The following is a 27,416-nucleotide window of genomic DNA, read 5'->3' on the forward strand; positions in this document are numbered from 1 at the left end:
TAGAATACAAGGCTTGGAGCCAATAAAGATTTCTCGAATGTATCGAGCAGACAAGCGTCCCATGCCTCTGGTCTTAGTAGAGATCAGTAAAGATCAAAGAGAAATTTATGATCTTAAAATAGTCTGCAACTTGGTCATCAAGACCGAGCCACTAAGAAGAAAGGCATCGGCTGGTCAATGCCATCGCTGCCAAAAATTTGGGCATGCGCAAATGTTATGCAGAGCAGACTACAAGTGTGTGAAATGCGGTGGCAACCATCCCTCGCACACTTGCGTCAAGCCAAAGTCCACACCTGCTAAATGTGCGAACTGCAGTGGCCCACATCCTGCTAATTACAAGGGCTGTTCTCTCTACCCATCCAACCTTCAAAAACCTAGACAGGAGTTAATTCAGCCCACGCAGAAAAATATTGTGAGATCTGTGCCTGAAATCAAAGCACGAAAAGTTACACCAGATAAATCTTATGCTTCTGTGGTTTCCTCACGTAACACCGAGGCACTCCCTGCAGCTAGCAGTCAAAATTCCTCAGCAATTCTTGCTGCCTCACTAGGGGAGATGCTAATGGCCTTCAGCAAAACAAATCCAAGCCAGGCCGATACCAACAAATTCCTTAGGAATACTCAAATCATCTTCTCCATGATTAATGACTAATCCAGCTTCAACATCAAATTCTATACAGATAATATTCTGGAATGCAAACGGTCTCAACAACAAAAGTTTGGAATTACAGGAACTTACAGATCATTTACAAATTGATATTCTCCTCATTAACGAGACTCACCTACGTCCCTGCGATAATCCCAAACTCAGAAATTATTCATTACTTAGAAATGACAGACTCAATGCCAGAGGAGGAGGCACTGCCATCTTTGTAAGAAGAAACATCCACTATAATGAGATTAAGAAGACTAATACATCTAACCTCGAGGAGACAGGCATAGAAATTCATACCAATAATTCAGGCAGCTTAAAGATTTATTCTGTATACAACCCCGCTGGCAAACCTTTACTCCCCTCTGATCTCTCTCAGCTACTAGATACAAATGAAGCAATAATTGTAGCAGGAGATCTCAATTCTAAGCATCCTTTATGGAACAGCAAAAGCTTTAACAACAACGGAATGATCCTCTACAATTTTGCCTTGAAGAGAAATATTGTTATTGCAGGCCCAATCGAGCCAACACATTATGGAGCGATCGGCAGACCTGATGTTTTGGATATTGCTATTTTTAACAATATTTGTCATCAATTTCAACTTCAAGTGGTTGACGAGCTCAGCTCAGATCACAATCCAGTACTCTTAAGTTTAGGGTGGGAGCCTGAGCTCATTCCCAACCAATCCCACACTAATTTTGCAAAATTCAAGGCTAAAATGAACACTATCATAGACTCAGTACCTACTATCTCCACCTGTGAAGAAATTGACATGGCAGTCAACAATCTAGAATGTAAAATACATGCTGGCTTATCAGCAGCTTGTTCTATTTCCACCCCAGCTCAAGTCAACTCACTTCCTGAAGAAATCCTTGTTCTGATCAGGAACAAAAATAGACTCAGACGCCGCTATCACAACACGCTATCTCCGCAAGACCGTCGAGAACTAAATAGAGCATCCAACCAAGTTCGTTACGCATTAAAAGATCACAAAAACCAGCAATGGGAAAGAAAACTCTGTTCTCTCAAAGCTGAAGATAATTCTCTGTGGAAGTTGACTAAAGCTCTCCGTACAGATTGCTCTAACATCCAGCCCATTCACGGAGAAAGAGGTCTTGTTTACAGAGATAATGAAAAAGCGGAAGCTTTCGTTGATGCCCTCCAGCTTCAGTGCCGTCCTAATTATACGCATGCTGATCTGACCTTCATAGAGAGGATACACCGTCGTGTACGCTCTGCGCTTCGGAAAACTTGTAGCTGTGAAAATATCTGTCCCGCCTCACCTAAAGAGGTCTATTCAATCATTAGGAAGCTTAAAAACAAAAAAGCCCCTGGTCCAGATGAAATTACCAACAAAACAATTAAAGCCCTCCCACACAAAGCTGTCATGCATCTAGTAGCCATTATTAATGCAATTCTGAGATTAAATTATTTCCCCTCAAGATGGAAACAAGCTGATATATTCCTTATTCTCAAGCCTGGTAAGGCACCTCAAATGACACAGAGCTATAGACCTATCAGTCTTTTATCATGCTTAGGAAAAATCGCAGAAAGAGTCATTCTCAACCGACTTAATGAGGTGAATAAAAATAACATAATTCCGAAAGAACAATTTGGTTTTCGTACCGGCCATAGCACTACACAGCAAATTCACAGACTGACTGAATTCATCACTACAGGCTTTAACTGGAAACAGCATACAGGAGCTATCTTTTTAGATGTTGCAAAAGCATTTGATAAGGTGTGGCACAAAGGTCTCATCTCTAAATTAATTACAGCCAACATCCCTCTTTACCTTACTAAAATTATTAACTCCTTTCTACAGGACCGTAAAATCCAGGTCAAGTTGCGCGGAATTCGATCCTCACTGAAAAAAATCACTGCTGGTGTCCCTCAAGGCTCGCTGCTCTCACCGCTGCTTTTTAACATCTTTGTTTCTGATGTTCCTAGCACATCACTAACCACTATAGCTAGTTATGCGGATGATATGGCAATTCTTAGCAGATCTCTCAGGCCTAATACAGCTACTCAGCGATTACAAACTGCAGCAAGAAAATTGGAGGACTGGTTCAGAAAATGGAGAATATCTGTAAATGCCGATAAAAGCACTGCCATTCTCTTCACAAGAAGACAAGCATCTCACTCTGGAGAAGTTAAACTTTTTAACACAGCCATCCCATGGAGATCTAGTACCAAATATCTAGGCATTCAGCTTGATAACCATTTAAACTTTAACTCCCACATAGTTTATGCATGCAAAAAAGCAAACTCTGCAATTGTACAACTCTATTCTCTCCTCAATAGAAGTCAAGTTAGCACTGAAAACAAACTACGGATCTATAAAACAATTATCAGACCATCGTTAACTTACGGATCTCCAGCCTGGGGTCACACTTCCCCCACCAACATCAACAAGCTACAAGTTATTCAAAACAAGTGCCTCCGTATGATTTTTAACGCTCCGTGGTTTGTCAGAAATGCTCTCTTGCACCGTGATGCCGATATTCCAGATATTCCCACGTTCCTCCATAACAGTGCTGCTGCTTATTTTGCCAAAGCAGCTGTTCATCCAAATCAACTCATTCGAGAGTCTTCTAACTATGACGAACACGACAGGTGGAAACACAAGCGCCCGAAAACAGCTCTGCTTATCGGTTCAGGTGCCTCCATACAGCTCTAAATAGGGTGAGCCAAGTGCTCGCTAATCTTTAATGCAAGACTATTTCATAGAGACAAAGGGATTGGAGTCCTTGGGACTGATATCCATCATGCCACATCAGTTATCAGTTTGGATAAGATTCTGTCCAGCTGTTGAAAGAACATAGATAAGAAGCAGGGGCAGCCAGTGAAAATTTTAAGTGGGGGTGCTGCATTTAGGAAAAAAAAAAAGTTTTTTTCCTAATCAGTAACGAATTTATTAATAAATAAATTTACATATTAAAAATATTTAATCATCACCACGAACAAACACGAATAATAAATATTTCGTATCAATAGCAATGACAAGTGCAAACGAATATCGGCGGTAGATCGCAGTGCATTTGTTTCGTGTAACGATAATTGAAAAAATATTATTCTTATCATATTTTCAACAGTGACACTCGTCATAATTCAGCATTGTACCTATAATAAATAAATGTTATTTTAACAAAATAAAATAAGATTTACAAAAAAATAGTTCACCTGGCAAATGTTTCATATTTCACAGAAATAAGGCACGTAAGCTTACTAAAAATACACTGCCGTTTGAGCAGTTACAGTTGGGAATGACGTAACGTGCAATGACAAGAACAAACGAGTATTGGCGTTAGATCGCAGTGCATTTCTTTCGTAATCTAAAGCGTTAATCGAACAGTTCCAATTATTAACTATTCAATCAATGTCAAAACATAAGCTGTAACTTGTAACATGTTGTACTGCATTTATGTAATGTTGTATTGTTATTATTTATAAACACAAACAAAATATAATTTTTTCCTTAGGAGTGCTTCAGTGTCACAGTGCTTATGTATGGGCCGCCACTGATAAGAAGTGTAATTTGACCGTCATGTCAATTAGATGCATGGCCGGCCATCCCGGGGGTGCAATGCACCCGGGCCGCACGATCAAGTGGGCACAGTCGGTATACATTTGGGGAACATATTTTTTATTTTTTTCTAATTTTTCTTATAACTAAAGGAATTTCATCGACAGGATTTTAGTGCCCCCGGTAATAATAATATCTGTGTTTCTCTATTATATTAGTGTTTTGTGTTCAGTAAACGTTATGTTAACCTATTATATTTCGAATGTGTTTTTTTTTTGTTTGTTTTCCTGTGCCAAAATCATTTGTAGGTAAGAGGTTTTACAATATGTTTATTTCGAATCCTTTAATTTTTACCTTCAAAAAATATTTTAGGGTCCCAAAAGGTTTTTTTGCACTCAGGTTCCTTTACAGAGAAGGCCGACACTGATTAGATGCGATAATCTTTCACGCTGAAAAGAACACTTACCAGCTGGAGACAGTAGAAGAGCTTAACTCAGATCATAATCCCATCCTACTCAGGTTAGGACTTCAAGACCAACTCTCTCCCCATCATTCTTTCATACCATGGGACAAGCTCTCTAAGGTTCTTCCAATCCACATCGGTCCTCCCCCTGTCATTCGTAAAAAAGAAGAAATAGATCAAGCTGTAAACAATTTAACTAGGCAAATCAACACAGCAATAGCATCAGTCACTCAAACCACTGTCTTCCATGCTTCTAAGATCCCAGAAGAGATAATGGACCTGATTAGAGCCAAAAACAAGGCCAGAAAGCGATATCACAACACCAGAGCCCTGCAGGACAAAGCAACCTTAAACACTTTGAACAGACAGGTTCGAGAAGCCCTCCAGGTCCACAGAAACTCCAAATGGGAAACCAAACTGAAAGAAATCAACCCAGAAGATAACTCCATGTGGAAGTTTGTAAAATCTCTTCGTACCAAAAGACAACCACTTCCCCCTTTAAAGACCAATCTTGGAGTTGCACACACAGATGAAGAAAAAGCAGAAGCCCTAATTGACAATCTGGAAAATCAATGCAGCCCATCTTATGCAAACTTAAATATCAATCTTATTTACAATGTTCATCGTAAAGTTAGAAATGCACTAAGTCAGCTTAAGGATGATTCAGAAACCATCATCCCCACATCTCCAACAGAAATAATAAATATCATTTCCCATCTGAAGAATAAAAAGGCCCCCGGCCCTGACGGCATTACCAATAGAATAATAAAGCTACTCCCACAGAAAGCCATAATTCATCTAGTTAATATTACCAATTCCATCTTAAGATTCCAATACTTTCCATCTGATTGGAAAGTCGCGGACATTATACCTCTGAAAAAACCTGGTAATAACCCACAACTTCCCCAAAGCTACAGGCCCATCAGTCTTCTTTCCTGTCTTGCAAAGTAACAGAAAAGGTCATCCTATCAAGACTACAATCAGCAGTGGACCAACAGAAAATAATCCCAAATGAACAATTTGGGTTTCGCAAAGCTCACAACACAGTGCAACAAATTCACCGACTAACAGAACATATCACTCATGGCTTTAACTGGCACCTTCATACTGCTGCTGTATTTTTGGATGTTTCCAAGGCCTTTGATAAGGTCTGGCATCAAGGCCTTATCTTCAAACTAATTGAAAACAATATCCCAATTAAACTAGTGAAACTCATATATTCATATATCAATGAAAGATACATGCAAGTAAAACTCAATTCTTCAAGGCGCAAAATCCTGGTGGGAGTACCTCAAGGTTCTCTTCTGGCCCCAATACTTTTCACAACTTACATGGCAGATGTTCCTCTCAACCCAAAAACTACTACGGCTCTTTATGCCGACGACACCGCTATTCTAGCCAGATCGCTCAGCCCTCACCTAGCAATCACTAGACTCCAAGGAAGTATCAATGAGCTAGCAAACTGGTTCACCAACTGGAGAATTCAAGTAAACCCCCTCAAAAGCTCAGCCATGATGTTTTCAAGAAGAAAGATCTGCAACAAAGAAGACATCCTGCTCTCTGGTCAAAAGATCCCATGGCAGTCAGAGACCAAATATCTTGGGGTATTGATGGATAAGAAACTCCTTTTCAACAAACACATCAATTTCGTTTGTTCCAAATCTTCCAAAGTCATAGCTCAGCTCTACCCATTGATCAACCGCAAGAGCAAATTGAACCTACATAATAAATTGCTTCTTTACCAGATGGTAATACGTCCAGTCATTACCTACGCCTCACCAGCATGGAGTCACACTTCAAGATCAAACATTTCAAAATTACAGAGAATCCAAAACAAATGCCTTAGGATGATCCTGGATGCACCGTGGTTCATCAGAAATTCACAAATTCACCGAGAAACCGGCACTCCATACATCTCCTCTCTTCTTCATGATCTTGCAGAAAAATTCTTCGTGAAGTCAAGTTCACATTCAAACCCACTAATCGTGCAAGCTGTCAATTACAATGAGACTGATTACTACAAACACAAAAGACCGAAGGCTATTCTTCTCTCAACTGATCATAGCTAACACTACTGCCCTCAGAGGGCGAGCTTAATTGCTCACAAATCTCCCATTCCCAAATAACTCTCATTACAGATAAAGGGGAATATGAAAAGCACTTGTGCTTCACCCATCCTGTCAGTAACGTCAATGGTCAATGGGTCAGCTACGTTCACTGCCTATAACAGGAAACCCAGTTGCTTGCCATTTGCTCGGTAACTGGAATCTGTTATACTAGACCAAATACCTACAAGCTACGTTTCTTTTTTCTAGTTCTTTTATGGTATAATTAGAGTTTTTATTGCCTGTACAAAATAAGAGATCCTTTCATACTTTCTTCACTTCATATTGCATCACTTTGGAAGATCAATGGCACTATCAATTTTTTTTTTTGGGGGGGGGGCTAATTATTTTAATCGCCAATACATGTTATTCTCCCAGAACTCGATTCACGATAATTATTTTTGTCAAACAATTATTTTATAAATTCATGAAAATCCGAATCTTAAAATAAATACAGCTTTCATCTGTCGAAAGTATTTTTTTTTATTTTTTTATTCATAATCTTAGCCGAAGGTTAGTTCACAGATGCACCAAGGTTTGCACTTTTACGATTTTGCTTTATAGAGTATCATACATTTATTGCCTATGAAATGCAGTTGCATAATTTTTATAAAGTAATCTGTAGGTTAAGTTGAAAGGGAGAAGGAAAAAATATGCATTTTATTTTATAGCCGGGTACGAAACTCGGATCGAAATCCATCGACTCCATAGAGTTTCATGCCGAAAAAACTATCGGCGAGCCCAAGTGTAAGTGATCAGGGCAACTCCATGCAAAGGTGGAGCAAGCTCCATCATTAACCTTAATATTTTCTCATAATGTAAAACACAGTTCCTAAGAGATGTATATATATATACTGTTTTACATTATGTCGCCGGTAAAATAGCCTTTTGGCTTATTATAGTAGTAATAATCTGTAGGTTTTTGCGCTTCAACTTTCTTGGTTTCCCCTAATCACTCACTACAAATAGAAATAAACGGCGGTTATGAAGCCAACTGTTCTCTATATATTTTCGGCAAATTTCTATATTATGCAGCAGTTTTAAAGTAGGGATACTTTCCGTACAGTTTATCATTCGAAATATGTATAAGTGTATGCATCAAAATGGTTAGGTTGTTTTAGCCATATCTTTCTTTTGGAGACTGAGGAGGTAGTTCAGTCTCCACTTGTAGCAAATTACAGATAGTTGGCATAAGTTTATCACTAATTATACATGGCATCCAGTGAAGCAAGGTGACTGACAAGTGCGGACATATCATGGTTCCTAATACTATATTTACTGTCTGAAAAGAGGGCGGGTTCTAGTGTTGATTTAATTGAGTTTATCAAACAAAAACAACCCAAGTTTCTAGGAGAAAAAACCCGCTTGCCTGTGCCAGAGATCAACTAACTTATGAACCATTTGAAAAAGGCTAATAAAAGTTCCTATAGTTGTAAACTAGAATTGAACTTACGATGTTCAATCTTTGTGTGATTTAGTACTGTGGACGACACATGCCACTCCCACTGCATTACAAAATATCTGCAGAGGCAGAAGTTAAGATATTTTAATCAGAGACTCAAACAAACACAACAGACAACCAGACTATCTTGCTCTGGAAAATCATAACATGTTTTTCATCTATCCTTAAGTTCACTAAGGAAAACAGCAGCAACAAATTTTCTTGCACACAATTACACAAGAAAAGACAGCTCACACTTGTATGACTTTAATATTATTATTATTCAGGCCTCCATGGAATCAAAAGACTTATCGCGGGAGGTCCTTCCTAGGAAACACAAAGTCTATCAAAACTCATTGCGGGAGGTCCCTCCTAGGAAATACAAAATCTACCATACCACTCCTTAAGCTCATTGACCATTCTCACTCTCACCACTCTATCAGGCAATGCATTCCGTGGCTCAACCATCCTCCATGCAAAGAAACCACTCCTCACTCTCTTGCTCACAGTTTCTTTCGTAACTTCCAGGGATGGCCCCTTGTCACCACTCCTTCCCACTGTTCAACGAAGTGAAAGAACTCCTCAGTGTCAACCCTGTAACCACCTCTCAACAGTTTAAAAGTCTCAATCATATCACCTCTCCTTCTATCTACCAAACTCTGCAGTCACACATTCCCTCAGCCGATCTTCATAACATTGTACAGTCCTGAAACCACCTTTGTTATCCACCTCTGTATCCTTTCTACAGCTAATTTATCCCCTCAAATCCTGGGGACTAAATCTGGGAACAATAGTCTAAGTGTGACCTGATCAGGGTCTTATACAATGGAATGATAACTCTTATCTCTGCAGGTCAGTGTCCTTCTCAGTATTGCAGCAATCCTCTGTGTTACCTTCACCACCTTTGCAATATGTCCCCTGAATTTCAGGTTTCTATCAATCATCAACTCCAGTTCTCTTGTCTCCCCTACTTCCTCCAGCACAACTCCTCCAATAGAGTATGAAGTGTCGCATCAATGTGTCCCAAACCTCAAGACCTTGCATTTTGCTGCATTAAACCAAGACCCCTATTCATTTGCCCATCTGTTTAGTTTATTCAAATCCCCTTGCAGAGCTACCACATCTGCACTATTACTAATAACCCTTCCCAGCTTCACATCATCCGCAAACAACTGAATATTCCCCTGCAATCGACTGACAATGTCATTGATATAAAGGTTAAACAATATAGGTTCCAGTACTGAGCCCTGTGGGACCCCACTTGTAATCTTCTGCCTCTTTGAAACTACTCCACCATACACAACTCTCTGATACCTATCCGACAGCCAATCCTGAATCCAGTTGACCAACCTGACATCCAAACCCATGTGCTGCAACTTAAATATCAGCTTATCATGTGGCACCCTGTCAAATGCCTTTGCTAAGTCTAAGAAAATTTCAGTATGTGCCTTTGTCAAAGGCTAGCATATTACTAAAACAAGAGCACCCCTTAACAAATCCATGTTGACTCTCACAGATAACATTACCCTCATCTGCTCAATGCTGTATATGGTCCCTCAATACTTTCTCCAAGATCTTAACAACTACTGATGACAGACAAACTGGCCTATAATTAGACACTTCTAGTCTGCTACCACCCTTATGCAATGGCACTATCTCACGTTCCTTCCATTTCCTGGGCACCTTTCCTATAGCCAGACATTTGGTGAAAAGCAAGGTCAAAGGAGCTGTCAGTTCATTAGCACATTCTCTCAAACCTCGTGGTGAAATACCATCCAGTCCCCCAGCTTTACTGACATCCAGAGTACTCAGCAATGGAACACCCTCTCTTCCTGCACTTCCAAACCTACCCTATCCCTCTAATATTAAAATTTACTCCTCCAGGATGAAATACTCCAATAAAATGTTCATTGAACAATTCCACTATGTCCTCTGCATCAGTCACTCTATTCCAATTTTTATCCCACAATGTCATTCTTCCACAATCATTTTTCCTCCTACTGGCCACATAGCTAAACAATCCCAAGGATTTTCTTTGGATCTTAGGGCGAATCTCTTCTCATATTCCAGTTTTACCTTCCTTACCATACCAGTCACTCTCCTGGTAGAGTGATTGGTATGGTATGGTGACCACCTATATTCTTCATGCATCTGCTCCTCACCTGTCTCCTTATATCTCTTCCATAGTCTCTTTTTTGCATGCAGTTCCTGTTTAATATTGTTTGTCATCCACTTTACACCAAATTATGTCCTCTTCTTCACTTGTGGAATACGGCTTACTATTGCTGATAACAAATACTCCTTCAAAATTTCTCAAGCACTAATGATATACCTGATGTTGTTCCCCTTCTCCCAAGCATCCATTTCCACAAGAGCCCCCGCCCCTGCTACCACCCACCCTGGGTATTCTAGTTTCCCTGCATTGACACACCGACTCATTCAGAATAGCAATCTCTCCAGATGCCTACGTCCTTCCTCATTCAAATCGAAGCAGATTCTCACATACAATTCCTTTCTGTACTCAAATGCCCTCCAAGCATCCACATATTCCAATCCTCTCTTCTGACACATTCTAGCTATTATGTTATTCAATATCACTGCTTTTCTGCTCAGCTCGTCACTATTATACCTAGGCAACATGCACACTACCTTTCCTCTCTGCATTTTCTTTTTATACAACCTCAAGCAAGAATCTCACATTTCTTGCCACCCAATTTACATTGGCTCTCAAGTCATTCATTCCTACCATCACAATCATCTCATTCACCCTTTCACCCCTCCTAATTGCCATAGCCACACTTTCTATCGTTCCTCCAGGCAAACACTCCTTATGCATCCTATGTTGTACACTATGGATCATTGATCCCCATACATTACACCTCTTACCACCCTCTCTCTCTCTCTGTGTTCCCCTACTTACCTGCCTTCATGACATCACTCTATCCCTGGTTCCAACGCTCCCTCGAATTCTTCTCATTCCCTCTCTCCTACTATTTTCATTTTCTCCTCTTCTATCATTCCCATAACTCTCTCTCATTCCCTCTCCTACTGTTCCTATTCTCTCCTTTTCTACCAGTCCCATTTCCCATAACTCTTGCTCATTTCCTTTCTTCCACTGTTCCTATTCTCTCCTCTCCGATCATTCCCATAACTCTCTCTCATTACCTCTCTTCTACTGTTCCTATTCTCTCCTCTCCGATCATTCCCATAACTCTCTCATTACCTCTCTTCTACTGTTCCTATTCTCTCCTCTCCGATCATTCCCATAACTCTCTCTCATTCCCTCTCTTCCTGTTCCTATTCTCTCCTATCCTATCATTCCCATAACTCTCTCTCATTCCCTCTCTTCCTGTTCCTATTCTCTCCTATCCTATCATTCCCATAACTCTCTCTCATTCCCTCTTCTACTGTTCCTATTCTCTCCTCTTCTATCATTCCCATAACTCTCTCCCAGTCCTACTCTGATTCGCCTTGCATTCATCTCCTCCATTCACCTAATCTCATCTTTCACACTTCTCATCTCATTCCCTAGACATTCCACTGGCTCTTTCAGCTCATCTATCTATCTCTCTGCAAGTCAGCTACTCATTTGCCATTAATCCACCCAACTGAGACAATCTCCGAAAACTTCACAATCATTCAACCTTTCTACACTCCCCACTCTCATTTTTTCATTCATATTTCTCTCACTATTCTCACTCTCTATCATACCATTCATCTCTCCACGTGGAGAATCTTCCATCCAATCTTCACTATAAAAAAAAATGAGAAATATTGCCTTTGGACAAGGATGGCCAACCTATGGCACATTGGATGATCAGAAGTGGAGCATTGGATCCTAATGATAATGATAAAAAAGTAGGCCTATTTATGCAAAAAGTATTAACCAAAAACCGATGTGTAGAAAAAAAGCTAAAACTTAGTAATTGTTTTTTAGCAGTTATAATGTTTTGCGCACATCTTTTGCACACTGCTTTGTTTGATCCTGAGGCAATTTTATAAAATATATTGAAAAAACCAGATTATTGCAAGAATCCGGTGAAAGTCGTTTTTGTAAGTCTGCTAAAGAAGAGAATGGCATACTTACATTTATAATCTCATTTAACAAAAAATCATGAAGATGACTAGTAACATACAAATGGAATTTATTTTGAAAAGTTCATTATTGAAAATTAAATTTGATGAGCTTCCTTCAGTCCAAAAAGCTTCAGACATGATTAATTTCTGACAATCATTATCCTGTGAGCATTTCCCAGAATTAAGAAAATCTGCTCATAGATATATCTGTCATTTCAGAACGACGTACAGATGTGAACAAGCATATTAAGCCATGAAATTTATTAAAAACAAAGTATAGTCACAAGTCACTGATTCAAATTTGAAGAATTCTCTGCTGCTCTCAGTAACTAATTTAACTCCAAACATTAAAAGCTTGGCAAAATGAAAACACTCAGAAGCTTCATTAAGGTAAGTAATGTTTATTTTGTTTTTATATAAAAATATATATCATGTCTATATTAACATATTTTTATTGGAGGATTATAAAGATACAAGAGTTATATCTTGCATCTAAACTTGTAAATGAAAAAATTGATGCATGGAATATAAAACGTTGGCCACCCCTGCCTTCATCATCATCATCATTAAATTCCTGCCATGTACCCTCAAGGGGTGTACAGGATATGATAGTACTACATGAAAAATTTAAATCATTACTAACTTCCTATCTACAATTTTCCTCCAAATCAGTCTGTTACTTGTCAAGACTCCAACGTTACCAGATCTTATATTTCCATCGTCTAAGGCACTTTGTACCGTATCAATCCACCTATATCTTGGTCTTCCTCTGGGTCGTTTTCCTGCCAACTTGGCAGAGAACACTTGTTTTGCTAATCTTTCCTCGCTCATTCTGTTTAAGTGACCATACCACCTGAGATTAGCTCTGCTAACGCATTCCTGGATGCTGACAATGTCAAGTTCTTTCCTAATATTCTCGTTTTTAATATGATATTGCCATTGATGCCATCTGTTCATGCCTCTAATCTTTCTCAGGACTCTCATATCTGCAGTCTCTAGTCTTTGGTCAAGTGTTTTACTTTTGACCCAGCTCTCAGATCCATAAGTTAAAACTGGTTTCAACACTGTCTTGTATACAGCTGATTTAGTGTTCAGACTAATTTCTCTCTTATTCCATAAGAATTTATTCAATTGACTTCCTACCATACCATCTTTGTTGATTCTGTTGTTCATTTCCATATTTAATTTACCATCTTCACTAAAAATTGTGCCCAAGTATCTGAAATGTTTTACTTGTTCCACAGGTTCTCCATTCACAACACAGTTGACATTTTCAATGATTCTGCCTATTTTCATTGTCTTTGTCTTTTTATTGCTGACCTTCATACCATATCTATTACAACAGTTATTCAATTTAGTCAGAGAATCTTGCAGATTTGTAGCGGATTTATTTAGAAGTATAACATCGTCCACATAATGCAAAGAGCTTACATTAACATCTCCAATTTTGATATCCTGTTTAATACCACTTTCCTTCATAATGTGATCCATATAGATAATGAATTACATTATCCCCTCTGTTTAATGTTATATCTCACACCAGATTTAACATTAAACCATCTTCCTGTACTTCCTTCAATTCTAACTGCTGACTTACAACTCAAATAAAGACTAAGTATTGCTTGATATAATGCCCCATTGACACCATATAACTGTAGCGTATTGAATAGCTTCTCTCTTGGCACCTTGTCATATGCCTTTTCCAAATTGACAAAACTTAAATACAGATCTTTGTTATATTCCCATGATTTCTCCACTATTTGTCATAAAGTGAAGATCTGATCCTGACAGCCTCTATTTGACCTGAATCCAGCTTGTTCTTCACCAAGTTTTTCTTCCACAATTCTTCTCAACCATTTCTCATGTATACTTGCATATATCTTACCAGGAACACTGAATAGGGATATACCTCTGTAATTCTCACATTCAGTTTTATTTCCCTTTTCATATATGGGTACTATGAGAGCTCTACTCCAATCATCTGGAATCCGTCCCTCTGTCCAGGCATTCTGAACTATGCAGTGCAGCCACTGTAAGACTTTTATACCACCATACTTCAGCATTTCTGGTCGAATATCATCTATCCTGCTGCCTTTCCACATTTCAAGCCTTTGATGGTTTTTTCTACTTCAAGTATGGATATGTATTCCTGACTGCATGCCTGGTCAGTGTTTTTTTATCACTGTGCTGTCCTCACTGCTTGTGTCATTTAGCAAATTTTCAAAGTAATTACTCCATGCTTCAAGGATATCTTTTTCTCCTGTTTTCATGTCACCTTAATCATCTCTAACTCCTTTTACAGCACTCTTTCCTCCATTCCTAAGCTTCTTCAACAACCTCCAGAATATTTTGCCACCTTCTTGATATTTATTTTCTATATTCTTGCCAAAGTCCTCCCATGACTTTTGTTTAGCTAGTTTTACACAGTGTTTAGCTTTCTTACATTTGTCTCTGTATTCTCTAAGAGCATAAGCTGACTTATTTGCCAGGAACTTTTGATATGCTTTCTTCTTTTCCTTCACTGCCTCTTTAACTTCCTGTGTCCACCATGGAGTTATAATTTTTCTATCCTTGCAGACAACTTCACTACATGCCTCTCTGACTTAATTAATCAGGGTTTTCTTCAAGGCTTGCCACTGAATCTCCAAGGTTTGGTTCCTGTTCTCAAACTCTTTCATTTTTCCTTCAATAATCTATATAACCTTCGAAAATTGGTTTGAGGTTATATGGTGAGTGGTTGGTGTAATTTAGCGCTCGTGTAAAATTGGTGATTTTTCGTGTTTTTTGTATGTGTTTTTCCTTAGAAAATTGGTTTTATAGTATATCAGAACGATTTTCGTGTGTTTTTAGAGTATTTTGTGTGTCTTTATAACATATTTTATTGGGGCTGTCGCCACTAGAGGGATTCGTAGTGTGTAGTGTTTGTGAAAGCTCCGGATAAGATAAGTATTATTTTCAGTTATCGTTGATAAATTTATTTAATATTGCGTAGTTTTGTTTGCCTTGCATCTCTTAGTCCATCTTTTTGTGTGTTTTTGGTGTGTTATAATTTATAATTTGATAAAATACATTGCAAGTAAGTATGGCTCCAATACGAAGGAAAATGGCAGCCAGTAATGATGGTTCGCCATCTTTATCAAAGAACGGTAGTATAAAACAGATGATTCAGTGTACTAGCTGCGAAATGTACGCTTTGTGGAGTGCGGTCGGAGTGTGGTTAGATGATAATAAAGGAGTGAATGTGTGTAGAAAATGTAGGGAGAATGAGAAATTAAAGAGTATTTCGGATCGTGAGTGTGATATTTTTGTCAAATTTCAGAATGAAGAAAATAGGGATATGATAAGAAACGGCGAGGTTGTACCAGAAAATTGTGAGAGTGTGAAAGATAGTATTAATGGTTTTACTGAGAATAAAAAATATGAGATAGACACAATGAGTGAGATCACGTTGTTGAATGGTGCTATACAAAGGGCAAAACAGCAGCTAGAGCGTATGAGCAAAAGTCGACTGAATGAACCAGCCAATAATAAAAAGTATGACAGGAAAAATAGATATATGAGTGTGAACATGAACAAAATGAAGGATAGAGTGCTGTGTGGAGACTCGTTAGTACGAGGTGTGATAATAGAGGATTTGACAAAATCGTACCAACCTGGTGCGACCATAAAGGATGTAACTGAGTCTATTAGAGAGCAAAAGGAAAGGGTGAATGAAATGATTGTTGTGGCAGGTACGAATGATTTGAAAGGAGACAAAATGGAAATGACAAAAGACCTGAATGAATTGTTTGAGGTACAAAAGAAAAGAGTGAGAGAGTTAGAATGATTAGTCTTTTGCCACGGTGTGACAGTGAAATGTTTAAAAGGAGGGCCATAATTGCGAATGACTTTATGCGTGGGTTATGTATGAGTGGTGTGGAATTTGTGGACGTGTGGAGTGAGTTCGATGGGCGAAAGAATCTATATAAGATGGATGGCTTGCATTTGAATGGTTATGGTGTAAGAAGACTTGAGAAAGTGTTGCTGAATGTGGTGGATGTGCAAATTCAGGGAAACTAGATTTATTAACGGGGGGGGGGGGGTAGATATACAGTCCTTAGGGAGGCAGTTGAATGTAAGAATGAATATAATATGCCCGAGCAAATAAGGACAACAAATCAGAGTGGGATAGTTAATATAAGGCATCAAGGTAGGGTTGGGGCTAATGGGGGTCTTAAATTCATGTACACTCATGTACACTAATGCTAGTAGTATTAGGAACAAGAAGGAAGAGTTTTTGGCCATGGTTGGCACTTCCAGACCACAGGTTATTGGTATTAGTGAAACATTGCTGACTGTAGATGATATAGCTAGTGGGATTGAATGTGATGGGTATAGTGTGTTCAGTAATGACAGGGAGAATAAAATGGGGGGAGGAGTATTGTTGATGATAGCTGATGAGCTGCAGCCAAGGAGAATAGAAGTTGAATTGCAGGATAGAGAAAAGAGCACATTTGAGGCCATTTGGTGTGAGATTGTGGCTAGCAGAACTAAATATACAATTGGGTGCTGCTATAGACCACGTGATGGAAAAGATGGTGGTGACAGTATGCACAAGCAAATAGAAAAAATGAGTGGAAGGAGGTTGATTATTATGGGAGATTTCAACTATGGTTGCATTGAATGGAGTGAGGAGAGGACACACGGGAGGAAGGAATTGGATTTTATGCGGTTATTAAGGGATAACTATCTGCGACAGCATGTAATGGAAAATACTAGGGGTCAGAGAGTGCTTGACCTAGTAATTACATCTGAGGATTTGGCTGTAACAAATATGACCACATTGCAAGCAATCGGTGAGAGTAGGTGTAGAATTTTCAATTAAGACAGGGTACATGTGGAATTATCGGGCTGGAAAGTATGACAAGCTTAGGAGTTTGATTGGTTCAGTGCCATGGCATGTACAACTGCAAGGACTAGAAGTTGATAGTGCATGGGAGGTAGTTAAGAAGTGTTTGCATGAAGCAATGGCTGACTGTATACGTAGAGTCCGATTAATAAATCAACTAGGGGTTAAATGGATGAATAATACCATTAAGCTTGAGCTGCAAAAAAAGAAACAACTATGGAGGGAATTTAAGGAGAAAGGTGACCGGCAAGCACATGAACGGTATAAAGCGCAGGCCAGAAGGGTAACGAGTGTGGTAAGAAAAGCAAAAAAGGATTACGAAAGAACATTGGCCATGCAGGCTAAAGAGAATCCTAAACAGTTTTTTAGATATGTAGCAAGTAAAAGGAAAAATGTACATGGCAGAATGATTTTAAAGAATGCCGATGGTAGGGAGGTAACTGAATCAGTTGACATAGTTGAGTTACTGAGTGAGCACTTTGCAAGAATATATCATCCAGTGGTGACATTGCAGAAACGAATGTACCAGTAGATTATACGGGAATTGTGGTGAATGAAGTGGAGGTGAGTAGTCTATTGCATAACCTCAATGTCAATACATCTGTGGGATTGGATGGTATACCAGCTCGTGTTGTACAGGAAGCAGCTAAAGAATTGTCAGTACCCTTAACCATTTTGTTTAATTTGAGTCTCGGGTCTGGGTTAGTCCCGAGGGGGTGAAAAGAGGGAAAATAGTTCCATTGCATAAAGGTGGTTCCAAGACTGCTGTTGTAAATTACTGACCGATTAGCATATCAGGAATCATTGTCAAGTTCTTAGAGAAATTAGTCAAGAAAAGAATACAGGATTGGATAGATGAAAATGGGATATTGTATGGGGGACAACATGGTTTTGTGAAGGGTAGATCATGCCTCAGTAACTTGCTCACGTTTTATAACACAGTGACGGCTGAACTGGATAGGGGTAATGGGTTTACAGTAATACTACTGGACCTTGCCAAGGCTTTTGATAGGATACCACATAGAACCGGAATCAGTAAACTGGAGCAGATGGGGATAGATATAGGGTTGGTGAGATGGATAGGAGGGTGGTTGAAGGAGAGATACCAGAGAGTGGTTTATTCAGGAGTGGAGTCTAAAAGATGGCTTGTGACTAGTGGAGTGCCACAGGGCTCTGTTCTTGAACCACTGCTTTTCAATTTGTTCATCAATGATATAGGAAAGGATTTGAGAGGAAGTGTTCACTTGTTTGCTGATGATGCAAAGTTGGGTAGAGCAATTATGAGTGCACAGGATGTCAAAATTTTACAGGATGATTTGGATAGTTTGGAGGACTGGGCTAGGAAAAATGGATGTCAATTTAATGTGCCAAAGTGTAAGGTTATGCACTTTGGGGTGAAAAGAATAGCAGTAGTATATCACACTGGTGGAACCGTACTCCAGTAGATTGATGAGACCAGGGATTTGGGAGTGTTGGTGGATAGGGAATTGAAGTTTAGGGGGCACATTGCAAAAGTGACTAAAACAGCTCACCAAATCACTTGGCTTCTGAAAAATACTTTAACATGCAGAGACAAACAAGTTGTTGTTCCTCTGTATCGAGCCTTGATAAGACCCCATCTGAACTACTGTGCCCAGTTATGGGCACCAGGGTTTCTTCGTGATGGGGTGGAAGTGGAGAGGATCCAGAGACGAGTGACCAAGATGATAGCAGGTCTGTGGAATGAACCTTATGAGAATAGGTTGAAGATTTGTGGGTTGCAGAAATTGGTCGATAGGCGAAGGAGGGGTGATATGATTCAGACATTCAAATTACTGAAGGGTTTCTATAAGATTGATCTAGAAGATATTTTTGAAAATATGACTGGTGGTGGGAGGACTAGGGGCCATGAATGGAAGCTGGGCAAGAGCGTGGTTGACAAGGATGTTAGAGCTAGGTTTTTTACTTGGAGAGTAGTGAACGAGTGGAATAAGCTTCCAGAGTCTGTTGTGGGTGCTACGACCGTAAATGAGTTTAAGACAAAGTATGATAGATACTGTGTGAATGTCGAATTGTTGTTCTTGACATGATGGTAGGGCCTCCCTCGATGAGTCTGTCGACTCCTTGGAGTTGCCCGGAACAATAATAATAATAATAATCTTTATGTATTTTAGTCTACAGTTCACATCTGAGAGCTGCTCAACTTTTATTTGCTTTAAAACTTTCTTACATGTCATTCTTTTCAATTTTATCCTGCTCAAGACTAAATAGTGATCACTTCCAATTTCAAATCCTTTGTACACTCTGGTGTCCTGCACCAGGGAGAAAACATCACTATTAACAATAATATAGTCAATGAGACTTTTCTTATTCCTTGCCTCTTCTCTCCATGTGAATTTGTGCACATTTGTATGTTGGAACATGGTGTTAGTAATAACCAGTCCATGACCTGAGCAGAAATCCAACAGGTATTTGCCATGATTATTAGCTTTGCTCTTTTCTCCAAATTTTCCCAAAACATTTTTGTATGTCTGACAATCACTTCCTACTCTGCTATTTAGATCCCCAACAAGGACACCAACTTTTCCTTTTTCATTGCGTCAGTAGCTTTCTCTAGAGCCTCAAAAAATTCCTCCACTTCTACCTTGGTAGAACCTTCTGTGGGACTATAGGCACAAATAGTCTCATTGTCCAGTTCCACCATTTTGATATTTGCCCAAATCACTCTACTTAACACTGCCTGCGATTCAAGAAGATTAGCCTCGTATTTTGTGTTGAATACTATGGCTACTCCTTCTTTTCCTTGATTGTCATTGCCTGAATATAACATTTTGTATTTATTGCTCAGAAAGATCTCACCAGTTTTATCTTTTTTGTTTCAGTCACCCCTATTATGTCGATCTGGTACTTATCTAATTCCTCAGCTAGCTCCATTTCTTTGCCATTCAGGCTTCTTATGTTGATAATATCGATCTTTAACTCTGGTGATGTTGAGTTGGGGTGTGTTTTCAGATTGTTCCAGTAGCTGACTTTTTGCTGTTTGCCCTGGTTCCCTGGCTAAAACAAAGGGGGCCTTGTTTAACCAGGCGAGGCCCCAGCCGGCATGAAATTTTGTCATGTTGTACCATCATTTTGTATTTTGGAAGAAGATAATATAATCATCACCAATATTTTAATTCTGACAAACAGATTAATTTAGAAATAAACTGTATATAGTTTAATAATAATGTAAACTGTCATGCATTACTATAATGGCATATCATGTACCTACCACCTTGATGGCACATAACAGGAATTTGATGATTCCTTCTGAATTGCAGCCGGAAGGCTTGGTATTAACATCTGCAAGTGTGTTAAAATACTATGTTCTTGAAAATAAATATCCACATTCCGATGTCTTGAGATTCCAAACTAAGACATGGTGGGAATAAACTGTCATTTTAAATGCATGCACGTGTCCTTTCAGATAATCTGATTGCTTAGACACTTCACAAGAGTTATCCATTACAGCATTCTCTTAGCACTGCAATATTTTCTAGCTACAGACAACTGGAAATAATTCCAAATAAGTATCAAATAAAAGTAAAAGGTCTCTCATTTATGTGTGTGTTTTTGTAGATGACTTGATATCTTGAATGATTTCCTACAACTTTCACAGACAAAAAATCCTACATTTGTATGAACTGCTGTGTTCTGTCAGATGATTTGCTTATTTAAACAATTTTCCACAATTCACAAGTAAAAGGTCTTTCATTTGTGTGAGTTTTTATGTCGTTTCAGTTCACTTGACACTATAAACGATTTTCCACAAGTTTCACAAGTAAAAGGTCTTTCATTTGTGTGAGTTTTTATGTGTACTTTGAGTTTACTTAACACTCTAAATGATTTTCCACAAGTTTCACAAGTAAAAGGTCTTTCATTTGTGTGAATTTTTATGTGTGCTTTGAGGTGACTTGAGTGTTTAAATGACTTTCCACAAGTTTCACAAGTAAAATGTCTTTCATTTGTGTGAATTCTTATGTGTACTTTGAGATCACTTAATGATTTAAATGATTTTCCACAAGTTTCACATGTAAATGCCCTCTCATTTGTGTGAGTTTTTGCATGATCTTTCAGATGCCTTGATATTTTAAATGATTTTCCACATTTTTCACAGCTAAAAGGTCTCTCTTTTGTGTGAGTTCTTGCATGTTCTTTAAGATGCCTTGATATTTTAAATGATTTCCCACAAAGTTCACAGCGAAAAGGTCTCTCATTTGTGTGCATTCTTATATGTTGTTTCAGATGACCTATTAGTTTAAATGATTTCTCACAAAGTTCACAGCGAAAAGGCCTCTCATTTGTGTGCATTCTTATATGTTTTTTCTGATCATTTGAGAATATAAATGATTTCCCACAAGTTTCACATCTAAAAGGTCTCGCATTTGTGTGAATTCGTATGTGCATTTTCAGGTGAAGTAATGATGCAAATGACTTACCACACGTTTCACATGTAAATTGCATTTCATTGCTGTGAATTTTTTTATGTTTTTTCAGATAACTAGGTTGTGAAAATAATTTTCCACAAAATTCACAAGTAAAAGGTTTCTCATTTGAGTGAATTCTTATGTGTTCTTTCAGATAACTTGACATTATAAATGATTTGCCACAAACTTCACATATAAATGGTCTTTCTTTAGTGTGAATCATCAAGTGTACTTTTAGATGAGCAGATTGTTTAAATGACTTCTCACAAATATCACAAGTAAAAGGTCTCCCATTTGTGTGAATTTTTATGTGTTTTTTCAAATAACTTGATAATGCAAATGATTTACCACAAGCTTCACAAGTAAAAGGCCCTTGAGTAGCATGAAGGTTTCTGTACTGTTTCAAATTATTTAAATGTTTATATGACTCTTCAGTAGTGTCACATGATAGATGTTGCTCATCAGTGTCAAATTTCTGTTGTTCCAGATAACTGAAGTGTGTAAATGACTTCTTACAAGCAATACAAATAAAAGTATCTTCATTAGTATTACCTGCAAATTGCACTTTCACTTCTTCTGACTGTTTATATGTCTCTCTACAAGCATGACATAAAAACTTTTTATTCACTTGTTCTTCTGTATTTGTAAGGAGTACTGAATTCTCAACTTTCACAGACTTCTCCATAACTATCCTTTATACAAAAACCAATTTAATTTTAAATCTTCATGGAAGACCAAATGAACTCTTTTGCACTAAATTTAGGACTACTTATAATTCGATATCAAAATTCATTTTTTCCTCCTTTTATAAATGATCCGATTTGTGTCTAGGAAGAAAAGAAAAAACATGCTTTTAACAAGTAAATATATTTTAACATTATGCAATTGTACTATGAACATTTATTAAACTGATAAATTTAAATTCATGAGAATACTGTATAGTATGCAGCTATTAAAAAAAAAAACAAAAAAAAAGGAGAGGGAGAAATAAAACTGTGTGAATTACAGAGCAATTTACCTTCTGAATATTTTTGGCAAGATTTATTAAAATTAAAAAGTCTAAGAAAAATTTGGAAGGGAAGCTTGGAGAAGTACAAAACTGGATTCAGGCCATATACAGGTTGTTAGAATCAGGTTTCACTGTAAGACAAATTAGTTGAGAAATCATGGGAATATTACAAGGATCTATATTTAAGTTTTACAGATCTTGAAAAGGTATATAACTAGGTGCCAATTGAAAAACTGTTCAAAATGCTAGTTACATACCTTTCTTTTTCTCATAAAAGACAGCTAATGGACTAATTATCATGATAATAAGCAGCTGTGACATGAATAAGTAAATACTCTTCAGCTCTTGCCCTCTGACTCAGTGTAGTTGATGTAATCTCAATAATTAGTGACATTTTGCATTACATCATTTCATGACGATCTTTTCTACCATGTTAGGCTCAATGACTGTTACAGTCTGGTATTTTACTATAAAACTCATACTCCTTATGATAAGGCAGTTGATCCTAAGTATTCTTCTGGCCAGTTTGTCGGTTCTGTGGAAAAACTATGCCATCTTTGTATGAAACCCAGCTAATTCCTTTTTCACTGAAAAGTCCTGTTAATGGTTATTTGCATGTTTGACAGAATTTGAATCTAGGTCTTTCCAACCAATTGATTTTGATGGTTGCATAAATTAGAGAACATAGAACTGGAATATAAACCATGGACTTCGATAAGAGGCTTACAATCCAAGTTAAAAAGAATGGGCAGCAGACCACTTATTTCCACTACCAAACTTTTTTATGAATATTTGATGAATTTATTAATCTTTTCAATATATTAGTAGCAGAAAAAAATTCTTAGATTCTTACATACAGTAAGCTTATAAAACTATATAACTTTATCTACTTGTTTTAAAGTCCATTTCTGTCTAAGTTTAAATTATTGACATTTATTCATTAACAGGATATTTAACTATGCTTCTTCAACAACTTAAACCGAAATGAGAAACTAAGTGTACTATCAGTGATTCAGCTTGTTACTGGCCAAGATATTCCAATCAAGTTTTATGTAGATATGCAGCCAGACTTCAGTTGGTGAATACTAATTGAGCTCACATGTGTGGCTTGGACTGCTAATTACAATTATGCTCTATGCTCTATATTACAATTATGCTTTATGTTCCCAGAAGATGGCAATGTTATGCATGCAGGCCTAACAATGATTAAATGAGGCTGAAGAAGGCAGTTGACATTGGTCCTAGAGTCTTAAAGGTGCCCCCCCCCCCCCCCAGCAGGCTAAATTGGGTTGTCTTGACTGCTGGGCTGGTATTGTAATAATGCAAGCTTTCCAAATTTGGGGCAGTCTCATGCATCCAAATTTGTAGAGATTTGGGAAGTTTTTTAGAGTTGAGGCTGATTCAATGAACAATCTTTCATATTTATATTTGCTACATATTCTGTGGTGGGAATCCAGTGCATGGTCTGCAAGTCCTGAGTGGCAGTATTGGTGAAAGCGGATGCAGTCTTTATCCTCTGATATCCTGATATTAGCTATCCTGCCTGTTTGGTCTTAGTAGGACAGTTTACAGCTGATAGTTTATAGTTTACACCAGGTAAGTCTCGGGGAAGTGGCTGTTCTTTGGTAGAGCAGGTAAGGAATGCGAATTTCTTATGTGGTTAGTGACAGGTTACATTTCTTTATTAAAAAAAATAAAAAATAAATAAAAAAATAACAAAAAATATTACCTGACTATCTGTTACAAAACACATAAGAAATTGGCATTCCTTATATGCTCCATCAAAGACCAGTCACTTCCCCAATACCTACCTGGTGTATAACAGGTCCCTTGCAGCTATAAAATGTCCTACTATGGCCAAACAGGTAGGACAGCTAATATCAGGATTTCTGAGCACAAAGAATACATCTGCTTTCACCAATGCAGCCACTCAGAACTTGCAAACCATGCGCTAAATTCCCACCACAGAATACGTTGGAAGAAAGCTACTCTAGTACACTGTAGCAAATATACGAGGGTGGTGAGAAAAGTTCTCGGCCTCGGCCATAGATGGCAACACTATCAGCAAGATTTTTTTTTCCAAGTTGGTACATCTGTCATAAGTATCCATGTGAAATTGCAAGTCATTCTATCAAATAGTTTGTTTTATACAACTGTATGAAGCAAGAGTGTTCTCTGTATCCCATGAAATGGATAAAATTGAGACTCGTGTGATTATAAAATTCTTTGTAAAACAAGGTTAAACGCAAAAGGGAATTCATTCTAAGTTCATAAAGGTTTATGGGCACTCTTCGCCTTCCTTTTCGACAATTACGAAATGGGCTGCCGAGGTTAAATGTGGTCGTACTAGCTTTGAAGATGATCCACGTGAAGGACGTCCGAAAAGTGTAACAATACCAGAAATCATTGATCAAGTGCACGATATGGTATTGGATGACCAGCGAAAGCCAAAGTGAGTGAAAATGCTGAGACTATAGGCATTTCAAAAGAATGTGTAGGATATATTTTACATGAAGAATTGCAAATGAAAAAGCTCTGTGCAAGATGGGTGCCATGCTTGCTCACAGCAGATCAAAAACGCACTCGCATGAAAATCTCTGAGAGTACTTGGAGCATTTTAACAAGAATAAAACTGATTTTGTGCATCGATTTATTACTATGGATGAGACTTGGATTCACCATTACACACCAGAATCCAAACAGCAATCAAAACACTGGACAGAAGCCGGTTGTTCAGTGCCGAAGAAGACAAAGTCGGTTCCATCATCAGGAAAGGTCATGGCATCAGTGTTTTGGAATGCATTTTGTTTATTAATTATCTTGAAAAGGATAAAACAATAACCAGGGATTATTATTCCAATCTTTTAACCAGATTAGACGAAAAAATTTGTAAGAAAAGATCCAGTTTGCAGAAGAAAAAAATCATCTTTCATCGGGACAATGTGCCTGCCCACAAATTTGTTTTGGCAATGGGAAAATTATGGGATCCTTAGGGGTCTCATGCCAGTCCCAAGCCTGGATAAAGGAGGAGGGTCGGTCAGATGAGTGTCGAAGCTCTGACCGTAAAGAAAAAACACGATTGTTATCTGATGCCTATACAATCAACAGCTACACCATGCTGGCTCGGGCGTTGGCCAGATAAACAAGGCCTGCGATACCAATCGAGCGATCGGGGTTGGATCGAAAGGTGGGAAACCGAAAGGAAACAGAAACTGAAACTAACAGAACTGTTATCAGTAGGAACGTGGAATGTGCGGACACTCTGGATGTCAGGAAAATTATAACTACTTCGTGAGGAAATGAAGAGATATCGGTGCGATATACTAGGATTTGCAGAGATGAGATGGACATCATCTGGAGAGATCAATGGATGCGAAGTAATATGGTCAGGACATGACACCATGCACGAAGCAGGAGTTGGCTTCCTTCTTAGCAAAAGAGCTTGAGAGGCACTGTTAGGCTACAAACCAGTCAATGAACAAATCATAGTAGCAAGATTTCAGGCAAAACCATTCAACATATCAGTAGTCCAGATATATGCACCCACATCTGACAGCACGGATGAGGATATTGACTTATTCTACAAAGATCTGACAGAGACAATAGAAACAATACCAAAGCAAGATGTGCTAATTATTGAAGGAGATTGGAATGCCAAAGTTGGAATAGATAATGATGGTTGGGAAAGAGTCATGGGAAAATATGGTTTTGGAGAAAGAAATGAACGAGGAATTTGCTGTGGACCACGAGATGATGATCTGTAACACAAGATTCCAACAAAAGGAGTGTAGAAAATGGACGTGGCGATCAAATGATGGGAAAACCAAAAACATGACTGATATGATTATGATTAAAAGAAGATGGATAACATCAGTACAGCAATGTCGAACTTTTCAAGGAGCGGATATAGACTCGGACCATAGTTTAGTGATTGCAAACATCAAGTTGAAATTAAAAAAGAAATATAAACCCCAACATCAGAATAGAAGAGATACAGCACGAATATGTGAAGCAGAAATAGGAAGAAGGCACAGAACAGTGTTAGAAGAGAAACTTAAAAGCGTGGAGAAAGAAAAAAACTCGAATTTAAGAGTGAAAAGAGTAATGAAGGCGATAGAAGATTGCAGTTGAAGAAACAGTACCAGAAGAAGAGAAGATCAAGAAGAAATGGATTACACAAAAAACACTGAAGTTAGCACAGGAGAAAAGAATGTTGAAGATAAAAAGGATACATCAGAACAAATAGAAGAAAGTGTAATGAGGTGAAAAAAAGCAGTTAGAATGGATAAGATGAAATGGTTAGAAGCCCAATGCAACAATATAGAACAGTACTATATTGTTGCATTGGGACATTATGCTCTCAATATTACTATATTGAGAGCATAAAACAAGGGAGTATCAAAATGATCAGATCCATTAATAGAGAGTGGCAACCAAAACAGACCATAATTAAAGATGAAAAAGGCAAAGTATTGATGAATAAAGAAAAAATTGTACAGCGATGGACAAGATACTGTAGTGAGTTATAGGAAGAAAAACTAGATTCAGATAGCATTGAGAAACTGACTGAAGAATTTAAGCAGATATCACCATCAGGTAATGAGCATGATATGGACATTTTAAGAGGAGAGGTAGAAAAAGCAATAGGACGGCTAAAACACAACTAGAGTCCTGGTAACGATAACATTACTAGAGAAATGATTAAATATGGTGGTGAAAGTATGGTTACAGAAATGCACCAACTATGTAATATGGTATGGAAAGAAGGGAAAATGCCAGAGGAGTGGGTGAAATCAATATTAGTAAC

The 27,416-nt window shown here is 38.1% G+C and overlaps 1 protein-coding gene across 1 annotated transcript in view; it reads right to left on the reverse strand.

The window, feature by feature from the left end:
• LOC150099231 (uncharacterized) overlaps positions 1–27,416 on the reverse strand; it is a 139,949-nt gene that overhangs the window by 57,225 nt on the left and 55,308 nt on the right. Inside the window, exon 2 of the mRNA XM_090404287.1 lies at positions 20,895–22,427. Coding sequence (XP_090260413.1) covers positions 20,895–22,285 — 1,391 coding nt within the window. The 5' untranslated portion in view covers positions 22,286–22,427. The remainder of the gene's footprint in view (positions 1–20,894; positions 22,428–27,416) is intronic.

Source organism: Typopeltis vanoorti, chromosome 14, assembly GCF_054136105.1.
Source record: "Typopeltis vanoorti isolate ZY-2024b chromosome 14, IOZ_Tvanoo_1.0, whole genome shotgun sequence".
NCBI lineage: Eukaryota > Metazoa > Arthropoda > Arachnida > Uropygi > Thelyphonidae > Typopeltis > Typopeltis vanoorti.